Raw genomic sequence first — 22430 nt, 5'->3', positions numbered from 1 at the left:
GGAGCAATCCATTCCCACTGCCACTTCTGAGATTAATATATATCAGCATGTGCTAAAAAAGGACACAAAAATGGAGAGATTCACTAGTCCAGTTGAATTTGTGTCTGGCTGGACAGGGAAGTCAATTTAAAGTCTTCAGATGGATGCATGGATTCTGGCTGCATTGAATTCTGCTGCTGCATGCAACTCAGTTGCCTGCCTGCAGACAGCCCGTCCTGGGAGGGAAAAGCAACAAAATCCATTTTTTCCTGAATACAACCCCATACCTGCCTCTCAGAACAAAATAACTGTCAAGAAACACTTGCAGGCAACATGATTCAAGATATCCCTCTAAAACTTAGTGGCTCCCCCCGTGTTGCACTTTCCCACTTTCCCTCTGAAATGGGATTTTCCAGTGACAAGGCCCAGAGAGGAGTCTCTCCTCTTGATCCACCTTTATAAAAGGAGATACATTCACTGGCTAAGCAGACTAACTTGATGCTTTTTTCAGGAAGCCTCTGACGATAAAGAGGGAAAACAACAGCCAACATCATAGAAGACAAAATAGGTCTTAAAAATTAAAAAAAAGGTAACAGTGAACTTCAGCTTTTTCACCTATTAAGCACCTAATCTAAGGTTCTATCCCAGTATTACTACAAGGGGCTGGGCTGGGTCTTGGAGGTCTCATATCAAGAGGTTTCCTAATAGGCTAGGGGAGAGCAGGAGTGGATTTGGATCAGAAATTCCACAGAAGAGCAAAAATCTTTCTAGGTGGAAGGATGTTGGGTTTGGTTTTGGTTTGTTTTTTGTTTTTGTTTTTTTGTTTTTTTTAAATGAGAAATTAAAAAACACACACACTGGGAAACAAAGTTAAGTTAAATCTAGCTCAGCTTTACACATTTTAACAATTCACTCTGCTGTCTGTAGAACACAGCAATATAAATATTGCTATCTCTGTTAAAATGAATTATTGACAATTTTAATACATGTTGCACAGTACATATTAATATAGAAAAATACATGTTATCAGCAGTGCAATGTTGACCATGTACTAATCCATTCCACCTGCTCAAATATTAGTGCAAATAATTATATATTTGTAATGCATCATTGCTGTCTAGTTTGAATCTCTGCCTCCAGAATAAATGTCTCTTCTCTGAAGTTGTTTGCTATTATGAGTAAAATGTTATATATTCATACTCAAATTGACTTTGGGTGGATAAGTAAAATGAGCAACCTTCAAAAATCCACTTGTCTAAGACTTAGCAAGTCATTTTAATGAATTGTTTACAGTAAAATGAATGTTATAAAAATGTTTCAAACACAAGCTCATGTTAGCTGGCTTCTCTACAACACTCAGATACCACACATCAAAACAGCGTAGAGTTCAAAATGACCATCTTCAACTGGCAGCATCAACTGAGGTGAACCTTAACCATATCTTTCAGCAGGAGCTATTTACCCTGATACCATCCAGTTTATCTATCTACAAATCGATCCTAGAGACATCTCTCCACAGTCTCACTTTTCTTTTCAAGAAAGGAGGTGGCCCTGATGAGGCCGGACCCTTGGCAGAACAATAGCTCCTGTCCCCAACAGACTGTTGATCAAAATGGGAAAAGCAGATGTACAACCAAGACACTGCAAGGGCTCGTTTGTGCCAGGATACACCCTTGGCTAGGAGTGAAGTCGGGACAGGGCCAAGAAGGACAAGTGCAGCCCTGAGAACAAATGAGGTTAAGGTGAATAAACTGCAAGGGAAGACTATGGTGCAAGCAGCCAGTTGACAAAGAGGTGGGGAGCAGAAACAGCCCCCAAAACGTACAGAGCCCCACTGTGCACACAAGGGGGAGGAATGAAAAGGACTGACATCTCTTAATTAATTCTCTCCTCTATTCTTGCTAAACTCAGGTTTGAGAACAACAAAACACAGTGTGAGGAAGCTTTCAGCAACAGCCACTGCTGCCGTCATGCCTGTCTCCCAAACCAGCATTTGTTTCTTCATGCTCTGGCTCCAGCAGCTTCATGGATGTGAGAGATGAGAAATCAGGCCAATTTTGTGTTGCAGTGAAAGAAGAGAGAGAAACTTTAACACTTAAAGAAGAAAAGTTTTTAAACATCAACTTTCAAAGAATATTGTGTGTTAGAAAATCAGCCAAGCAAGCCAGCACTTACAGCTGTGGGTTTCATGAGATGGTCACACATGCTCTAAAATTACATTAACTGGGGTGTAACAATTCTGACCCTCCAAGGATGACACACCATAGCTCGGAGGTACTGGACCCTTTTGGGCAGCCTATGCAGGACAAGCAAAGACCTCTTCTGCAGCACAAAAGCCTCATGCTACACTATGCTGAGGCTACACAACCAGAGGAGGGCAAGGGCAGGCAGAGAACGTGCATGCTGAGCCCTCACAGCAGGGGCGAGCTGCTTGGCTGGGACCAGGACAGGCTTTAGCATGGCAAGGGGAGGTGCTGCCACAGCCTGCGGCTTGGCCAACAGCTCCAAGGCTCCTCACTTCACAGAGGGGAAACAGCAGTGCAGATGAGCAGGATTTGGGACCGCTATAAGGAAGTCTCAAATTTATTTTCTTCCCCTATCAGGATGAACTTAAATTACAAATAACTAAATCACAAAGAAAATTTCAAGATATCTTGACCCTCAAGTGTCAAAACAACTAATTTGGCTTTGTTAAGCTGTTCTCAAAGATACTATTCAAATATGGCTCAACTTTCCTGGCACCTAATGGACACTGAAGCTGAGCTACCTGACACTTGGCTGGCCCCTTACATGAAGTTTCAATATAATGCACTGTATAGCCAGGTCAGGGGAGAGCATGTGGAAACAGAGACCTGGAGGGATGAGAGAATATGGGAAAGGTAGAGGTAGAGAAATAAAGGGGAAAGGAGCTAAACTCCTTCTTCTATCAGGCTGCATGGGGATGAACAGTAGAGAGTATGTAAAGGTCTCCTAGAAGCGGTGCTGCAATGTTAAAGGTTTCTCTCTCTCTCTCTGGTAGTGTGGTAACAGGGGGAAAGGGATAGTGCAATCCTGAGATCTGGAAAGGAAAACAGGGCATTGGGACATAAAGCTAATAAAATAAAAGTAGAAACCAAGGCTTCCACATACACTAAGGCCTGTATTGACACAGAGTAAGCAGTGCCCCATACAAGAGAAAAGACGACAGGCAAACACAGCTGCTTCCCCACTCTAAGATAAGCAGAAGACATGGTACAGAAATCTCCTACCACCAAAAGAAATTAGAATGGAGGAAAAAAAGACAAGCAAAGCAGTGAACGCAACTGGGCAGGAGATGGGGCTCCCTCCCCTCCTTAAAACAGGTGCAGAAACATCAGGAAAGAAAAAACAAACAATGTGCCAGCCTTGAGGTCCAGAGAGAAAATACTCCAATGCAGATAGCACAACAGAAATCTGTCTCCACTTACAACTAGCACAGAGGTGGTAGAAATAATGCCTAGAAGCCAATATCCAGCAGACCATGAGGACAGGAAAGGTGCTCTTACCTTTCAGTTGTCCTCTTCTAGAGGATGGTTGGGCTTATCTTTCCTACTGCTTCTGGGACAAGAAACGAAGAGCTGCTATCTGCATTTAAAATTAGACAAGAAATTGTTTAGATATCTGCTTCCTTCGTATAAGAAAAAACATCACCTCAGTCTGGTTTCCCTATGCGTGACCAGTTCAATTTAAGTACTAATCCCAATTCTTGCCATGAAAACTTAATCCAAAGAGCACCCTTGTGTTCTGGAATTTGTCACGACCCCTAAAGCCAAGTACATTAGGTTTCCTGTCATGCACAATACTGGTTGAGAAACCTGGAAGTACAGGCTTCTGAAGAATGAGCCAGCGTGTACCCAACTTGTGAAGGAACCCAACAGGCCTCATCTTCGTCAGGACACTTTATAAGATGCAGAATTTTTGCCGTGTATTTGCAACATTTTCTACAGAAACGGAGCAATCAATTCAGACAACACTCAATCACATCCCAACATCAGCTAAATAGCGGAGGATTGCTCCTTAGGCAACTGAAATTGGGAGTTATCCATGGCAGTTAAACACTGAAGCAACCAGTGACTTAAAATAACTTTGTGAAAGCTAAGAGGAAAAAAATAAAACCAACACAAAACCCAACCCAAGTTCTTATTGATTGCAAGATAAACTGACCTGCCACATGCCAACACCATGCCATTCTCAAATCAAGCAGTCACTTACCATTCTCCAGATCACTGTAGTCTTCAAAGAAAAAAAAAAAAAGCTCAGCTCTAGCAAATTCTTCTCCCCTCCACTCAGATTGCATACTGCTGATGCGTTTCAACCCCTCACGGTGGAAATAAGCAGTGCTGGCATTCACAGCATCACTACCCATCCTTCACAGACGTACACTCGTGTACGGACAGCCTCCTCCTGTTGAAGCCAAGTTTCAAGATGAACGAACAGCTCCGCAGTGAAGTATTTTAGCCAGTCCCTCTCCTCCAGAGGCTCACTTCATTTCAGGGTGGGACACGGCTGTGGAGATTTTAATTCCAATCCTGCTTAATTCTCCTAGCTTGATGTGTATGTCAGGTTTCTGTTAATCACATTTTAACCTTCTCCTTCCATGTGCTATGCTACTTCATTTAAAACTGCTTGTTCTCCCCATATCCTTTCAGTTCATGTCATTATTTGTAAATATCGAAATCTTATTTTTCCAAGCACCTCCATTTCCCAATTTTTGATATTTTTTGTTTTGAGAAGTATTCTTACAGAACACCAACTCCTTCCTGCCCTCTCTGCATACGCAAACAAAATACAATACCAAAATCACGTTAATAAATTACAGGACTTGTAAAAACACAGCTTATTTTCCAGCCTACAACAGTTTACTGCAAGGCCGTTTTCACCAGTTGTAGACAAATTACACACATATAGACACACACACCTCTTCTCAGGCATTCATTTGGCTGCCAGCCTGAGAAATATAAAATTGCCTGAGAAAGGCAATATTTTAACTCATTATATGAACATTAAAAGGCATATTTGTATTTTGAATAGTACTTTATTGTATTCAGAAGCCACTGGAAATATTTTCCCGAATTATATGCTGTAAGAGCTCTAAACTTAAAAATGTGTGAAAATTATAGTTCCCCATCCCAATCCAACTTGTATTGTAAAGTAAACTCACTGACAGTTTCCTCTAGAAATAGAAACTCTTTCAGTGTGTGCATGGGGAGGTTTTTGAACAAAGGGGAAAGGGAAAGCTCACACCAGTGATAAATTTGGTCAGTAAAATTACTTTTATTTTTTTTTTTTTTTAAATAGAAGGGCTTATACAACTGAGTATAAAGATATTTGAGGAACATGGAAATGAAAAGAAAAAAGTGTCTGAAGGGAATTCTTTTTATTGAGGAAGAGTTTACATATCTAAGTTTAAGTATTCACCTACTTTTTGCTGCCTCCTGTTAACAGGCATAACGAAAATATTGCACTGAGCATATGCATGGAAAACACAGCTAATAAAGCAAGAAATATGGTAAATACATTTCATACAACCTTAAAATAATTCAAACAATCATACAACAAATTCTGAAGCACTTCTGTGATCTGCAATCTTAAGATGATGTTCACTGTTCTGAAGTGTTTACAAATTGACACTTTTTTTTTGTAGAAAGTTTTTGTATTGGTTAATAAAACCACAGCCTTAAAATTGTTGGCTTTCAGTTACAGAGGTAACAGAGAGGTATCATCTGAATTCACATCAGAGCTTTTGAAAAAAAATGGCAGCAGTACAAGCATGTGCCTCCTCCAGTGTCCAAAACTCTTTGTGGCTTTGCCATGGCCAAGGAATAGAGCTACACAGCTCAAAGCGGCCAGTCTCCCCGAATACTTTGAGACAGTCTGGCATCCGTTCCCTTGTTTACTGATATAATGCCCTGCTAAATATAAAATGAAGCAGAAGAACCTCAACTAACCAAGAGAAGTTCCACACAAGTCTGTCAACATTGACTACACCTGGTAACTCATTAACAAAAGAGGAAAATAATTTTATTTGACCAACCCATGAAGCAAATTTATAGAAATGCTGCTTTGAAGATGGGAGAGAAAGAAGTTTCCATAACATACACTGAACCCACAGTAGAAATAACGTGTTACAGATGATTTGTTCAGGGATGATGTAAGTCAGACTGAAGACACAACCGCAGCAGTTCCAACCTGTTTTCCACAAGAGCTCATTCTGAATAAAGGTCTATTTACAACAATTTTCAACTGCTTGTGGAAAAGCTGCCCCCAGATGTTTCAAACATCACTGTTGCTTCAATTCACTATATGCACACTATGGATCCATCTCAGAAACACCTTGAATAAATGCTGGAGCACAACGGACACAAAAGTAGCCCGTCTCCAATATTAAAATTATGATCAGTGACGAGAAGCTTTCGCACACTTCAACATTTTATATTGCTCAGGCACTGAGGATCAATTATCTTCAGCACAGGAACTTTCAAGTCTATGTTTTTGCTAGAGCCGGTGTCCATTCCTCCCACATATGAAAAACTGGGCTACATTTCATCCTTTCATTTTGTTATAATTTGAATCTATTTACATACAAAACAAGAGACAGGAGAAAGCTCTTTTAACCCAACAATGGGCACCTTCACCTTGTAATAAGGCGGCCTTCGGCAAGGCAGCTGCATTTACTTTAGGAGCATATATAAAATTCAGTGTGCCGGTACCAAACAGAAACAATAATGTCAGATCATACAATGTCAATACATTCTGGTGGGCCCTAGATTTTTAGGTACAAAAAAAAACAAATCCAAAGAACCAGAAAAACCCCCAAAACTTTTCACCACTTTAGTTCTGTTTAGAATGCTACACAATGAATAAATTACATCTTTCTGGGATAGTGTTGCTTTTACTCCTACATCTCAAAGAAATTCCAAGCTAATTAATTAGAGCAAGAAATTACATTGAGCAGGATAACGTTTTAAATGAAAGAAACGACTTAGAAACACCAATCAAAGATAATTTGATTATGATTAGCTGTGCTGAAGTCTAAGTCATTAAAATTGATGAAGAATGTTTTTACACTGGTCTATTCTATGTAATCCATTACCTACGCTATGCTCTGTAGTTCAAGTCTAACAAACGGTATCTGATAATTCAATATTGCAGACTGAAATACTTTCAATGCACCACTTGCTTTCCTACACCAACATGTTTCCAATAAAAAAATCAGTAGCAAGTAGATTTGCAAAATTCTTCACTGAGAGAACTTTAGCTTACATGAAATACCATTCAGATTATTACCTGCTTGCCTTCTACATAGTCATGTTTAAATATGGCTGCTGCTTTATTCTGAACAGTCATTATCCCACAAAAGCTACAACCATGGTTTGGTAAGAAATCATTCCCTGTGTTTTCTAACTGAGGCCTGCCCAAAGGTACAAATTTTCTTTCCATGCTCTCAGCTGAAGTGACGAGCAAGACGAGCAGACCTATAATCAACACGCAGCTGAACAAAGGAGTGAAGGATGTTCTTGTCCAGATTAGCAAGTTGTTCTCCTGAGCAAACTTGCTTTAAATTATCCGGGGCTACAACCAGAAGATTGCAAAGTGCATGCAAGGTATCAAAGAGTTGTAACACCAGCGCAATCTGTGGTTAAGAGAAAAGAAAGAAAAAACCCCAGATATTAAGAGTTAGAGTTGCTTCAAGTCTTACAACACAATGTCCATCTAGATCTTCAAAATACTCCCTCCCAACAGAGGATTCACATCCATCATTGCCTCCTCGTGTGCATAAATATATGTAGACACACACACATATACATCTGCAGGCACGCACACAGGCAAAGTTATATGTAGAACACATAATAATGCAAACTCAGCTTTTCTTCAATATACACACATAGCTGGCAAGCAATAAAATGCTATCAGAAAACTGCTCTTTAGGACATGATAAAGAACTGCTGGTACAGTAACAGAATGTATAACATCAGTATATAACACGGTGGTGTTCAAACAGAAACAAACTATTTTTATGAAGAAAAAACTGTCTGATTAAAAATAAGAGTCCTGCTACTAATTTCAACATGGCCATACATCACCAACCTGTACACAATTACCTTGAAGTCTTTGGCACACTTTCTATATTCAGCCACGTCACAAATAGCTAACATGCCTCCCATGCAACTGTAGGAATATTGCTGTAGGTGTTCATAGATAAGTCGATGAAAACGAACTCCAAGCTCCATCAAAACTGTGTCCACATTCTTACCATCCATAGAATTTCTGATCTTTTCCACCTGCTTTCTAACATAGCCACAGACTTTAACACAAGCCTAAAGAAAAAAAAAGAAAAAGAAAAAGAATTAGGTAACTTACTTTCTAGAAATCTGTTCTTCCCAAAGTGGCTTCCACATCATAAGCTGAACAGTCACTAAGTCTTTAAAATTCCCACATCACTGAAATTAGTCATTTTCCAAGTAATAATTTGCCAACAGTTTTTTATTTGCCGCACAAAGACGCAAAAATGCAAGTAGAAAGATGGATACAAGACAATATTCAATTAAATTATAGTTTGTATCAGTTCAGAATAGAACAGTTTAACTCGGGCTTTTAATTCAAACACCGATCAACCATGGGGTGGCATGGGAAGTGATTAAAAACCTCGTCAACTGCCCCAAGAAACCCAAATCAACATAAACCCAAATTACCAGCCATACAGGCATCTTCACCCTTCCCACATCATCCAGACTCTACGTTCTACTGCTCCACTTCTCCCACTCCCACCTGGCTGCAGGCATTCAGGCAATGCTCTCACTTCTTCCCACTGACTGTAGTTTGTTCTCTACTCTCTGCATTGTTCCCTAACAAGTGCCTAACTGAACGCAGCACTACAGCTCCTAGCAGCCCATAGGCTGGGTTTCAGACAGATTCAGTGGTAGAGACAACGTTCTGCAGCAAAGACTGTTCGTGCCATACCCATGATGCTTTGTCATGCTCCTGCCATTCTAAGGGGAAAAAGCGCCCAGCAACTAGAGAAGCTGATAATTGATTTTCTGAAACTGATAGCTTAAAGCTAATTATCAGCTAAAAACCTTGTTCCAAATCTGGGCCTCTCGGGAGGGGAAAGACTGTGACAGTTTGTCCAGCACCTACTGATTTGTGTCTGACACTAGATACAAAACTGCTAATGTTCCTTTTCAGCTTGAGAAAATAGTCCACAACAGAGTTTGGAGGTGTTTAGTGCAAAATGGAATAGCTAAGTAAATTAATCAAATGTGCGTGTCGTCTAATGAGTATTTGGTAAGGAACATCTTGTACCTGATAACACTCAGGAGTATTTGAAGCTATACCGATGAGCTGGGACTTAGTTTACTTACATTAGTATACTGAATCAAAACATTGTTTTCATCCTCTGGTTTAAAATCCGTCTTCTTTTGCTCTGCAGTCAAGATGTGCTTCATCTGTCCAATCATACAATTCAGTGTCCTTTAAAGTTACAAATACAGATTGGGTTTTGAAGGGAACATTTTAAATTTCCTTGATTTTTATCTTTACGTATACTGATATTATTCTATACAAAAATAAGCAGCCTAAAGCAACGAGGAAAAAAACCCACTACCCACCATTTGAGTAACCTACAGAAGATACACTAAAAGCAAACATTTATTACAAGAAGCAAGGGGTGCTAGGACGTGTCAAAGGAAATACTTCATTTAACAGACATGCACACACACATATGCACACTCTTCTGAAGCTGCAGTGCAATTCTATAGAGAAGACAGTTGATTTTACGTAAGCAGTTCAAAAAAGGAGAATCAGCCAAAACAACTCCCCAGCAACACTAAAAACTTTCTGCCAAGTTCAGTGTCTTGGAGCACAGCACTCAGCACGCTGGTCAGGTGGTTTTAAAGGGGACACATTAATTGTAAGGTAATCCATTCAAATCCAGCTCTTCAGAGAAATTGGATAGCATTCTTCAATGCAGAGGGAATCAGAAAGCCAAAGGAAGCATTCCAAAGAGTTTAGCAGAATTAGATCACATCGTGTATTACTCAGAAGCAAGAATCAGAAAACACTTGGAAAACGAAGGAGGAAGAAAAAAAAAAGGGGGAAAAAAAGAAAGGAAAAACCTCTTCTTTTGCCAGAACTTTGTATTTTTCTTGTTCTCAGAAATCTAATAGATTTATTGTGTCATTTCTTTCTCCCTTACAGGATTTATCTTTTCAGAACATTACCTAAGGTCAAGGCCCTCGTTTAAGTCCAAACCAAAGATCAAACAGCAAAGCAGCTGAGAGAGGCCACGTACCTCTCAGTGTCTACCTTTGCCAGGAACCTCCCTCTGTCTCCCCCCCACCCCCCCTTTTTTTTTTTCCTCTCCCCTTTTCTTCACTCCCCTCAAACCTCCAACCTCCCTGACAAAAACAGTCAAGACCACTACAGGCCTTGAAAGATTCAAGTTGGGGTGAAGGGGAGAAGGTATATATCCAAAGAGTGAATAAACTCCTTTATTTTCTATGCATAGAGCTCAGACTTGCATTCCAGGTGTACTTCATTCAACAACCCACATACCATAAGTAATATAAAGAAATCATACATTGCATTCTCCTCAATTTCCATTTTCAATAAATATTTCCAGAAGGCTGTTTACACAGAATACACACTGAAAGAAACCAGTTGAACTAATTTTGTTTGGCCAATAAACCATTTCTACAGAGGTAGACAATTGCTATGAATGGCATTCAAGAAGCTGCTATTGGACTTTATCAGACTGGATAATCTTGAAACCATCAACTTGTAGAAATCTGCCTTTTTTTTAAAAAAAAAAACTCAATCATTCCTTTAAGCAAGAAAATCAATTCTCAACAGCAACAGTGGCACTACAAAGCAGCATGTGAGCAGGCACACAAACACATTTTACTTACAACATTCATCTCAAAACTAATCTTTTATATGTGCCAAAGCACAAATTTTTTTGGAAGTCTCTATCTACAAACCTGTGAACATACCATTTTTCAACAGGGACTTGTTCTCCTAAGTCTTATTATGACTTTTAAGAGACTAATTATTTTACACTGATAGAAACTACTGTAATGCTGATGACCAACCTGTCTAGATCTAAACTTATGGCCTTGATGGTTCAAGTACTTCAAACTGTGTGCTTAAACCTCTAAGGTTACTCCCAGCAGGAGTAATCTGAATTGCCAATTACACATCCCCTTATCTCCACCTTTCTTTTTGCACTCAGAGAAAACACAGGTGCAATTAATATATCAAATCTCTTCCTCATCTCTCTGCAAAAAATAACCAGATACAAATGCAATGCCCGTCTTTCCTATACAGTGCTGTTCTCATCCCTCTCCAGTATGGTGTGATCCTTCCAAAAACCTCAATAATAACTTCCAGAGTAGCTCTTGTTATACACAGGATGGCTTATTTCCATTACTGCAGAGAGAAAACAGGCACAGAAAGCTTAGGTAACATGTTCTAGGTTGACTAATGCTACCTTGAAACGTGTGAACACTACATGCTTCCCAGACCAAAGTAGGGCATTAAACAACGTTTGCTAATACAAAACATGTTAGTTTGTTATTATCCTCTGCTGCAAAAAACAGCTATGACTTTAATTTACAATCTTTATAGCTATCCCCTCATTTTTATTTGGAGAACTAGGAAAAAAAAAATAAATGAGCCAGTCACAACCTCAAAGCAAGTCAATGTCAGAATCAAAATTATTCCAGGTCTACAGACTTCTATGACTAGGTCTAATCCACAGCACTGCACAGACTGAAGCAAATCATCTAACCTATTTTTGTCAAACTTTGCTCCTAATGGAAATCCTGCAAGTCTTTAACCTACTTCAATCATCATTCCCTCCCTCCCTTAAGGTAGAAAAAAGTAGTTTGAGACAATAAGGCAAAACTGAATTACTGCACTCAGTCATTCCAGAAGTATTAACGGGTCAGAAAACTGCCATGGAAAATATGACCCTCTAAAACAAAATCTAAATTTCCTATGCACAATATTTCATACTTATGGATTTAAAAAAAGGTTTTAAAAAAAAAAAATCAATTTTGTGTTCAGAAATAATTCATCCTTAAAAGGAAAGCTAATGTACATCACAAAGGAGTTTTACAAGAATTAATGATTAACAGAACGTTTAAATCTCTACTTGCCTATCAATGCCCATATCCAGCTTCACTTCCATTTGTTCTATGATATCCTTTTTCTTCTGAAGGCATTCAGATAATTTAGGAGAAGAACTGCAACAGTATAGAGGGTTGGGTGTGTGACAGTTTCAAAATATCATAACAAATTGTCTGCTGGGTCTGCTACTTACAACAGGACTTTGTGAAGATTTCCCACCCCATCAGAAAGGACTAGTTTAGATGGAGTTAGCTGGCTTCAGAACAACAAATCAACTGCCTGAACAGCCACCAGACCCTGAGGAGGATGTGCTGAGCGCTGAGGGGCAGTACTGCAACACACTTTGGGCAGCGTTGTGCTACTGAGCGGTGCCTCTCAGCTGCTGCCAGCCCCGGCAGGTGAGCGAGCAAACCCAGCTTTTCATACACACTAATTCCCAGCACGTCAGCGCGCGCTACCTCGAGTGTATTCAACCCCTGGCTCCCAGCAACACGCAGCTTCCATGGAGTTCACGTGTGGCTCCCAAGGCATGGCCAGCTGCTCCCCCTGCAGAGCCTGTGAGGTACCCCCAGGAGTCCCAGCAGCCCTGATATCGCCAGCTCACCCCAAGGTGCAGCCACAAATCCCCTCTAGTCCTGGCCTATAATGCAGCAGTGAGGTCTAAGGAGCAATTTGTCTCTCCTTCCTATCTTGGAGCTCACTCTCTCCCCCATTAGTTCTCCAAGGTACCGACTTAACTCCCCTTCTTCCCCCTCTCATTACGGCATTTTATCTTCCCACATCATCAAGCTGAACCGCCCCAAGAATAAACTCATCTTAACAGAGATGAAGAATGAAAAAATTGCTTTCTTCACCAAAAATGACATTCACAAAGGAAATACTAACGAAACTAAAGGTACCTGATCAACGGCATCAGATGATCATTGAACTGCTTGTCAAATAAATGGAAAATAGTATTGGCCTGGTGGACAACATCCAAGAAATAGAGATTTGCGTTCTTTGAATCAGAAGAGGGAATGCCTAAAGCAAAGAAGGTTTCATTAGAATTGTAACGATATGCAGTTCTTGTAATTAGCATGATGACTTTTTAAATATGCAGAATTTTTCCATGAATGCTTAAATCACAGGCTTAGAGTTTCAAAAATTTACCATGGTGCCATATATAGAATACTTCTCATAGCTATATCAGGTAATAACCATAAGCACAGAAATAGCTTGCTTTTAAAATTTCTAAAAGCCAAATGGAACAGCCAATTTAAGTATTTCTTCAGAACACAAGTTTTATGCTTTCATGTAGGAAAGATAGGTTCTCACTGTCAAGATGTTAGCTTCTTTAATACAAGCAGATTTCTTATTTACTGTCACTCTTTTAAAAAAATGCACAAGTATACAAAAAAGGATGGTATTCTTATAAAATGTAAGACACTAAGCCTTAATATACAAATATTCTCCTGCTATGGCACAGAGAACAATTAATGAAGTAGGGAATGCTGATGTCCCAATTTCTGTGACACAAATGTTTTTGAAGACAGTAGCACATTTCCATCAATTTCCCAAACAGAAGTTACACTTCAGAAGACATTAAATGCTGACTCCCAAATACCCAAAACAAATTTAATTTAACCAATACATTCTGAACAAGGCTAATCAATAAGGCACAGCAAGGACCCGCAAAGATCATCTGCGCCAAAAGGCCAATGAGATGAAATGCTCAGAAAATATTACACTCACCAGCAAGGCCTGTTTCTAATGCATAATCGATGTGTTCAGTACATAAGAACTCTACAAGCATAGAAAAAATTCTGAAAGCATTCTTCGGTAAGTCAGATGGATCAGAGAGCTTTAAAGAAAAAGAAAAAAATTTATCCTAAAGGTCAGTTCTACACACATTTGAAACTTTATCCGATATTGCATAGAGGATAAGCTTAAAATGTAACAAGTATTCCAGAATAACTGGAATTTTATTCTAAATGAAAAGTATCCATACAGAGAACTATTCAGGAACAGCCTTTAGTATCAATAAAACCCTTCACCATTAACAAGTAAACTGAAGCTCGCATGCCACAAGATGCTACAAAAAGCAGAAGTATATTATTAATATTATTGTTATTAGAAACTGTTTAAAGGAAGATATTAATACTCCTTAAAACACAATTGTCCAAATGTCATCTCAGGAATTACCTAAACTGCATACCACTGGATGGATGCTGGGCAAATGTAGACAGAAGAGATGACCCTATCCATACCCTGACTTTTTTCTCTTTTACTAAGTTTCTGCCACTGGCCAGAGTCAGAGACAGGACACTGGGTTAGATGGAACTCCAGTTTCACCCAGTGCAGCTTCTTTTATCACTGCCACAGTACTGCAGAAAAAATAATACAGACTGAACCTCAGCTACATTTATCACAGTTCAGCTGGAGTCAACGGAGCATGAAAATTTTTATTAAGTGAAGTAATGCCCACATATACAGGGAGCATCTGTACCTTCATGAGCTGTAAGCAACATGGGATTTCAGACAGCAACCTGTCAGTAAATCCCTTCTCTAAAGAGAAAAGGGACAGGGCTTTTCACATAAGAAACACAGCTTTGGTTTTTAAGGAATTATGTGAAGACGTTATGAAGCTATGAGTAAGAAAGATTACTATTGCAATTCCAGTTAATTTTCGTAACAACACTCCCAAAGATTTCTGCATTCTGTGTCCTGCTCCTGTATTCCCCCAAAAACCAAAACAAAAATCCCCAACAACAAAACACCATTACAGAGATTTCCACACACTGAAATGTTTCAATATATGGCTATATTCAGAATTACCAACTTATTTTTCCTAAAGCAGTCACAGTAGGGACAGACTGTATCTGCACGTATCTGTCATGCGATATAAATATTACAATTAGCCAGGGACACGTTTAATTTCTGTTTTGCATAGTGAGTTGCCATGACCACAAACAAAACCCTAGCAGCACGTATGATAACAGAGAAGTTATACACCTGTAATTCTAAAAATCTCCTTATATGCCGAGATCTATTCAGCACTGGTTCCCACCCCAACACATACAATTTTCAGACCTTGTATGAAAAATTCTGATTCCCACAGGAAAGATTTAAAAAAAAAAAAAGTAGTTTGATATACTTAGAAAAAGTTAGTTTATATCATGAGTTTAGCAAGTGTTTCTAGCAACTACCATATTGAGAAAAATAATGATCTACCTGCCTGTCTTGCAGTCACTGACTTCCACCACTAGGAAGGTGGTCATCCCAGTGCGCACAGGTAACAGTGCTGTACCTGTATTCTGTTACATCTTTGGCCCCTCTAAGTATATAAAATATTAAAACTTCTAAATATTTAAAATGTTAAGGTTTTCTGCACTAATTTAGAATGCCAGAGGCATTAAAATTTGTTAGAAATCAGTGTAGTTAGCTAATAAAAAATCCCTAGCATTCAAGTTTGCAATTAAGTTTCAAGGGTTTTCATTTACACTAAAGGATCAGAGAAACAATAATTGACAGGCAGTATAACCAGCTATTTAACCAGAAGGAAAACACATTTTTTGTTAGAGTAAAGCATTTAAAGAAGAGCAGAGGGTTATCATGGTAAATCACATTAAAGCTTTTTATTGGTGATATTCTCTAATGTTAGAAGAAATGGCACTTGACACAGGAAAACATCTGTTGAACTATTCTCTATAATTACTGAAGGACGAGAAAAAAAATTACTCTAAAGGCTTCTCAAAGTCTTGGGCCTAATTTAGTAAGAAAAGCAATGTAGATGGTAAGTTTAACCCTCCGCACTTTTTCCAAAATCAGACAGTATTAAAAACCACAAAATACAACTAGATCCACATTTAAAAAGCAAACCCTTAAGTCTCCATCATGACCCTGATTCAGTGAAAAATAATTAATTTGTTTAATAATGTCTTTCCTCTCTTCCTTTAACTGAAAATTGAACCTCAAGATTTAATTTCACACACAAAATTGTATCACTAATGGAGAGCACAGGGAGCAAACTTACCCTGTGACACCTTTCAAAAGCTTGTTTAGTTTCTTGCAAAAGGTTAACCACCACTTCTTGCGACAGAAAAGTTTCTCCGTGTGTGTCAATGCTTGGCCCCAATGGTAAGTTTGTACGTTGCCTTATTCTCTCTTTGAGGTCTTGAATACTAGAATAAAGATATACCAACAGAAGATTTCACTGGATGGAAATTTTGAAGCTCAAATTCAATAATGATTTAGGATATTTTAGTTGTTAACTTAAAAACCAGACCCAAGACACAGTTTAGGATATGCAAGCATTAAGACAAGTCTTGCAAGCTTAAAAAAAATTGCCAGTAAATGCAAAACTACCACCTCTGATCCCATGGTCAGCTGTGTTCTACCATGGCATGTTCACACCATGGGACCAGCTATTCCCCACTGTGGAGTAAGAGTAATTTCAATTGACTCCAATCTGCAGACAAAGTTTAGCCTCCATACATTCTGTCACACTGCACTTTCAAAACACTAATGAGAGCTTTCTATCTCATCCACGCCCACAAATCCTCTCATCCTCATCCACTGTCTCAGTGGTCCTGATTCGGTCAAGCATGCTCCAACACATTTCCATGCATAAAACAACCCGTAAAGTCACTACGACCAATTTAATTTTCCCCAAGAAAATTAAATTTTCATCTGTTTTTTTTTTTAATTCATTTAACTACTCTGTTGTTGCTGTTCTCTCCAAATCATTTTTCATTCCTGACACAGTAGCTCTTTGAAAGGCGCAGTAGTCTTATCATCTCTGCTTCACACAAGTTTTAATTCTTCCTTTCCCACTTCTCACTAGTCCTTTATTAGTTTCTCTACCCTGAGGATAATGAAGTCTTGTTTTACCTTTCTCTAAGTCCATTGCATCTTCTGGGCTCATTAAGAGCTTTCTCACTGACATTGCTATGGTCTTTTCCCCTTCCTAGGTCTTGGGAGGGGACCACAAGACCTGGGCAGGTGAAAAAAAATGTATGCTTTTAGATACACACATATACATGCTTTAGGTACCTTAATTTTGCTTCAGTCCTTTTGTGGATCTGGATCCTAAGTTGAAACATAGGTTTAACTGGTATTTTTCATTTCCCATGAGCGTATAAATACCATGCATCACCTTTCACATGTACCGAGAGCAATACACTTTTTAGCAGAAGTTAACATAAAGTGACAGCAAATTATCAAAAGCTGTAGGTCAGTTTAAAGCTGACTCTTTTGCAGTTCATCACTGTACATCTGACATGGCAAACGCTACGTTTATCCCCTTACCACCTCCCTTCCATTTTAAAAGTACGAAACTTCACAGAAGAAACTTACCCTCCAGTGCCAATGGACCTCTTCTGGTGGTTTTTGGAATCATAATAGCGTTGCAGAATCATAGCACTCCTACTTTTCAAATAACCAATTTCCACCTCAATGTAATTCTCCAAGTAGGAAATGAAAATGGATTTGATAAGCTTAGACAAGAAAGTCTGCTTATCAGTACCCAAGTTAAATTCCATCAATTTGCTTGACAGATTAGTAGTTCTTTATGCAAAAGAAACAAAGAAGGGGAGGGGAGGAGCAGGTTGAATTTGTATGAATTACAGCATTACGTGTTAGTAAAGTACACAGCACAACGGAATCCTGATTGCAGTTAAGACTTCTAGCAGCTTTACATTTAAGTAAAGAATTTCACATAATTCATGTTTAATTACATACAGTACAATTGCAATCAAGTAAGTTGCCAGTGAGATGCTGAGGACTGGCTTTTTCACAGTTTTAAAATTACTCTCAAAGATCACTATACTAAATACTTCCCATTAAAAATAGGAATGGCAATTTTAAATTTTCTTTAGGAAGACAATCGTCGTAAAAGGTTAATGGCCATAAAATTTTTTCAATTTTTATGAGAAGTTTACATATTTGGCTTCTCTTCCTACATCTTGATAATAAATCGATCTATTACAAGAGAATATCTACAACAATAATTTCATCATCAATATATAAATACCTTGTATATAGATCATAGAGATTCTTAAGATATTGTTCTGCATCTGATTTCCTGTGTTCTTCTAACCGGTCCTTTACATAACTCTGTAAAATTTGGGTACATCTGTTAGAAGATTAACAAGCAACCACAGGTCATACTCACTACTTACTGGATTATAAGTAGTTCACTGCAAAGTGTATATCTTAAGGTAATTTATATATTCTTTGGTTTTGAAACTCTAATTTACAGTTCCTGAATTATCCACAGATAGAGTTAAATGCATCTTTTAGAAGAAAATGATTTAGTAATACAAAGCAGTAGTGTGTGAAGGAAAGACAAAAGACAGATTGCTTTGAAAACGTGCTTGACCAACAAACACAAAATCCCCTCTTTTTAAGAATCAAAAGCACCGGAGGCCTAGGGGCATTTCTGCAGTTGACAGTAAGCAAAGGAGATGCTTACATATTTCCTTATCATAATACAGACACAAAGCAGATACAAGCTTAGAGTCTTCTTGTCATTGAATATTTGGACAAAAATATCATTTACCATAAAATACCAAGTCAAAACTGACACAGAAATTTGGAGTTGAAACACAAGCTCAATCTCTACACTATAAAGGAGAGTAACATCTACAGGGAAATTGCTTTTTGCAATGAATAGTCATGTTGTTGACTTTACACACTTAAGTGAGTGCATTTGCAGGATGGAAAACAATATTTTAAAATATTCTAGACTTTCATATAAATATTGCATTAGCTGTGAGAAAGGATTCACAACGTAAGTTATTTTCACCTATTCAATGCTAACCTCACACATGAAAACCAATTCCAAGAACGAACAGATTAAAGATACTTATTAAATGGAAACTTATTTTCCTAACATATTCTTGGTAGGGGGCATACAGAAATTAAATATGCATATGACATCTTATGAATTACCCAATGAACATACCAATTCCCTTATAATTTTACATATTGAACTTGAGTGTTTTCAGTCACACTGTATTCAGAGCACAAGCAGCTTTATTTGATATAGGCTTGATTATCTCTCCGAATTGTTTCAGAGCAATCAGCTATGATTCTACATACTTATACAAGATTGCAAGTACTATAAATTCTCATTAATTCTTATTACTAGATACAATATTTTTGGATGAAATTTCCTCAATGAACTTCAACACGTTAAAATTTGAAATACCTGAAGTTTAACTTCAAAGATATTCTGAATGAGTTTGGCTAGCACAGTCTCTGGATTGCTAAAGACTTCTCCAACTTGCTTATTCACTCGCTGGCAGAGAATGGCTGCATCTTCAAAGACATCATTCCTCAGGAATGCACCCTAGGGTTTTAGAAGCACATTTCATAATATATTTACAACCACCTATATGACTAAATGAATCAATACCCAAAGAGATACTTGTAAAACAAAATGCATTACCTCTTGACACTGTTTTATGTACACATCAACGCAATGGGAGTAGCCCTATAGAAGGAGCAAAACAACTCAATGTTAAAGCAGGTTGTCCATACTTTCAGTATAGAATGAAATCAAGGAAATACAATCCTTGTGGAAAAGTTATTGCCAAAAAATAGATCCACTGAACATGTAGACTCTTTCAAACCCATTTTTGACACAAACCTAATGTAACTTCACTTACCTCTCTACAGGGATATACACCACAGGTTTCAACACTCCTTGTCAAGCATGAAAGTCAGTTCACACACATACAAGAAAAGATTATCTTAGAATGGTCTCTACTGGCACTGCCTCCAATCCCCCATCATTTGCCTCCTTTATTCCCCTGCATTTGATTTCAGATGGAATATCTTGGTATTTTTAAAGTTATATATGTTATCTGACACAGAGGTTGTGCCCATGCAAACATGTTCAGTTAAAACAGGCGCTTATTCTATTGTGTATTGTTTTATTTATGCACTTATATTAAACACCTCAATTTTTACCTTAAAATGAAGCAAAACTGCTGCTACTTCTCTCATTCTGGAGATTTCGCCTCTTCGTTGTGCACTGGTAAACTCTTGAATTAGCTGGCATTCTAAATCATGGTACTTACCTGGAGAGGGGATAACAACAAAAATCCATCAGGCTACGTAATGCAAGCACTGACAAAACCTGTAATACTGACAGCATTGCAAACCTCTTTAATCATCTTTAACAATTCAAATATAGGAATATGGATTGAACTGGATAGATAACTTACTTGCTATCTTTGATTTTACTTCAGAAAACCTGTTAACAACAGAAAATACCATGATTAAATTCAAATCCACATCACAAGAGAAATCATAGACATCCTAGGTCATGAGTAACAGGCAATCTACTTAAAAATTAAAACATGGAACACAAAGACGACAGAAAAGTTACATGCTTTATATCTGTAAAAACCTACAAGCATCTAATTTAAATCTAGCATTAAGTCAGCACAGCAAAATTATCCCATTAAAAGTCTGTTAAGCAGTTTAGGATGTGTACGTAAAGATGATCCTACAACATGAGTGCGTGAACACAAATCTGAGAATAGAGGAGAGAGAAATAAGCACACAATCCATCTCAAAAGCTACATGAATTGTCAAGCAAAACACCAAAAAAGTTGACAAGTGAAGCATCAGAAAATTATAGCTATGTGAAGATTTATTTTTTAAAAAAAGATGTTCAGATAGAATTTTACCTGTCAAAAGGCAGTTCCTGTGCAATCAAATGCAGTTTCTGAATAATATCAGCTGCCTCTTTAATCTGTTAAAACATGACACAATTATTAAAGGTCTGATTGTGGGCTATTCTGTTCCTCCCCCTCCACCATCCAATTTTGATACACGTAGTTTCTATTTCTAAAGCTGGTTGAGTTGATATACCCATGGAAGAGATCAGCCCCTTAAAGTTCCTGTATGTACTTCTACGATGCTTAAGGTACTTTTTTAAAACGTGAAGTTATATAGGTCAAAGCATGATAAAAATCTTGATATATGTTCACGCTGGGCATGTCTGTGTAGGTGTGCAAGTTGCCTGGACAAATATCTCATCACTGCACCACACCGACGTAGCTATACAGGTCACAGACCAAAGATTCCTCAGGGGTGACTGCTCTAGCTGCATTCTGATCTAATCTCATGAAAATCTGCAATTTTCCATTTGGGGATAAAACATGTAACTAACACAGAGCTGGCTGAACTACATCATTATACTTTACAAGTGATTAGATAAAAGTCTTACTGACTCACACCCAACCAGAAGAGATCTGCGTTTTGCTCAGAAGTGAAATGGCTAACAACCCTTTCAGACAGGTCAGGAAAAGCACTGGGGAATTCTTTGCAACTGATGAAATTAGCTGTATAGCTGTGTCCAAAAAAAAAACCAACTATGACAACGCTCAGCATAGCAAGGGGACGAAGGGGAAAAAAGCGAATCAAAGCAGAGCATAGCTGGAGTACTTCACATTCTCCAAGGAAGGAGAAATAGAAGCTGTATTAGAAATGATAAACTCTGAGGTTGAAAGCAAAGATCAAGATGAAAGTCAGTTCCTCATACATCTACAAAATAGGAATAGTCACATGAATACAAAAGCTAACAAATAAAGTTAACACAGCATGCAAATTTCTGCTCTGTCCTGCACAGAAAAACCTTTTATTATTTATTCTTCCATGATCAATCAGCATGGGAAGTGAACTTAAGTAGCACTTAGTGACTGTTTCACTTGGCTGACTAAAACTATAGGGAACGCCAATTTGAAAGTGTGGGGAATGCAGCTGGTTGCAATCGAAGTTCAGTGGATTTAAGCACACAGCGTTGACTGGCCCAAACCACGCACAGCTCTGGGATGGTTTTACAGGCTTTATTACGCTGTCTTGGTACTGGATGGCAACTTGAAGGCCCCCTTTGATGAAAGCTCCAGCTACTACATTCAAGCAAAACTTTTGTAAGTTGACACAATGGAGAAAGTGCAGTTTATCTTGTTCTTCCTGTTAGCCATGTTCCAGGGAACCGGAGCGAAGGGAATGAAAGTAATGCAATCCTATTCTCCCACCACTTAGGGCAGGTTGGGCTTAAAACTTTTCAAGAATAGAACAAGACACACAGGTAAAAATACAGAGCATGGGCATCATGCTAGGTTGGTTGTTCAGAAAAAACAAGGGGCTCTCAAAGTATATCCATTCTGCTTATTAAGAGCAGCTTCTGTTTTGAACTGTCAGCTTGCAATAGCCTAAGTCAAAAGCAGCTACGCTCCTCAAATAAATCCAATGAAACAGCAGTTATTTCTGTTAGCTTACAGTAACCTTAATACCTAAGAATTGTGATC

The 22430-nt window shown here is 38.3% G+C and overlaps 1 protein-coding gene across 2 annotated transcripts in view; it reads right to left on the bottom strand.

Annotated features, from left to right (window-relative positions):
- Positions 1 to 5247: 5247 nt before the first annotated feature.
- Positions 5248 to 22430, bottom strand: part of EXOC5 (exocyst complex component 5) — a 29146-nt gene continuing 11963 nt past the window's right edge. The window contains exons 5-19 of one of the 2 annotated variants that reach the window (XM_074821046.1): positions 20805 to 20869; positions 20337 to 20365; positions 20080 to 20189; positions 19556 to 19600; positions 19316 to 19456; positions 18137 to 18219; positions 17461 to 17670; positions 17158 to 17193; positions 16139 to 16286; positions 13858 to 13966; positions 13026 to 13146; positions 12156 to 12242; positions 9360 to 9468; positions 8100 to 8315; positions 5248 to 7630 (exon numbers count right to left, since the gene is read on the bottom strand). In XM_074821046.1, the coding sequence (XP_074677147.1) occupies positions 7442 to 7630; positions 8100 to 8315; positions 9360 to 9468; positions 12156 to 12242; positions 13026 to 13146; positions 13858 to 13966; positions 16139 to 16286; positions 17158 to 17193; positions 17461 to 17670; positions 18137 to 18219; positions 19316 to 19456; positions 19556 to 19600; positions 20080 to 20189; positions 20337 to 20365; positions 20805 to 20869 (1698 nt within the window). In that variant the 3' untranslated portion in view covers positions 5248 to 7441. The remainder of the gene's footprint in view (positions 7631 to 8099; positions 8316 to 9359; positions 9469 to 12155; positions 12243 to 13025; positions 13147 to 13857; positions 13967 to 16138; positions 16287 to 17157; positions 17194 to 17460; positions 17671 to 18136; positions 18220 to 19315; positions 19457 to 19555; positions 19601 to 20079; positions 20190 to 20336; positions 20366 to 20804; positions 20870 to 22430) is intronic. The other variant, XM_074821047.1, reaches the window with a different exon arrangement.

Source organism: Strix aluco, chromosome 4, assembly GCF_031877795.1.
Source record: "Strix aluco isolate bStrAlu1 chromosome 4, bStrAlu1.hap1, whole genome shotgun sequence".
Classification (NCBI taxonomy): domain Eukaryota; kingdom Metazoa; phylum Chordata; class Aves; order Strigiformes; family Strigidae; genus Strix; species Strix aluco.
Note: the sequence above shows the minus strand (reverse complement) of the source record. Positions and strands in the feature narration are given on the sequence as shown.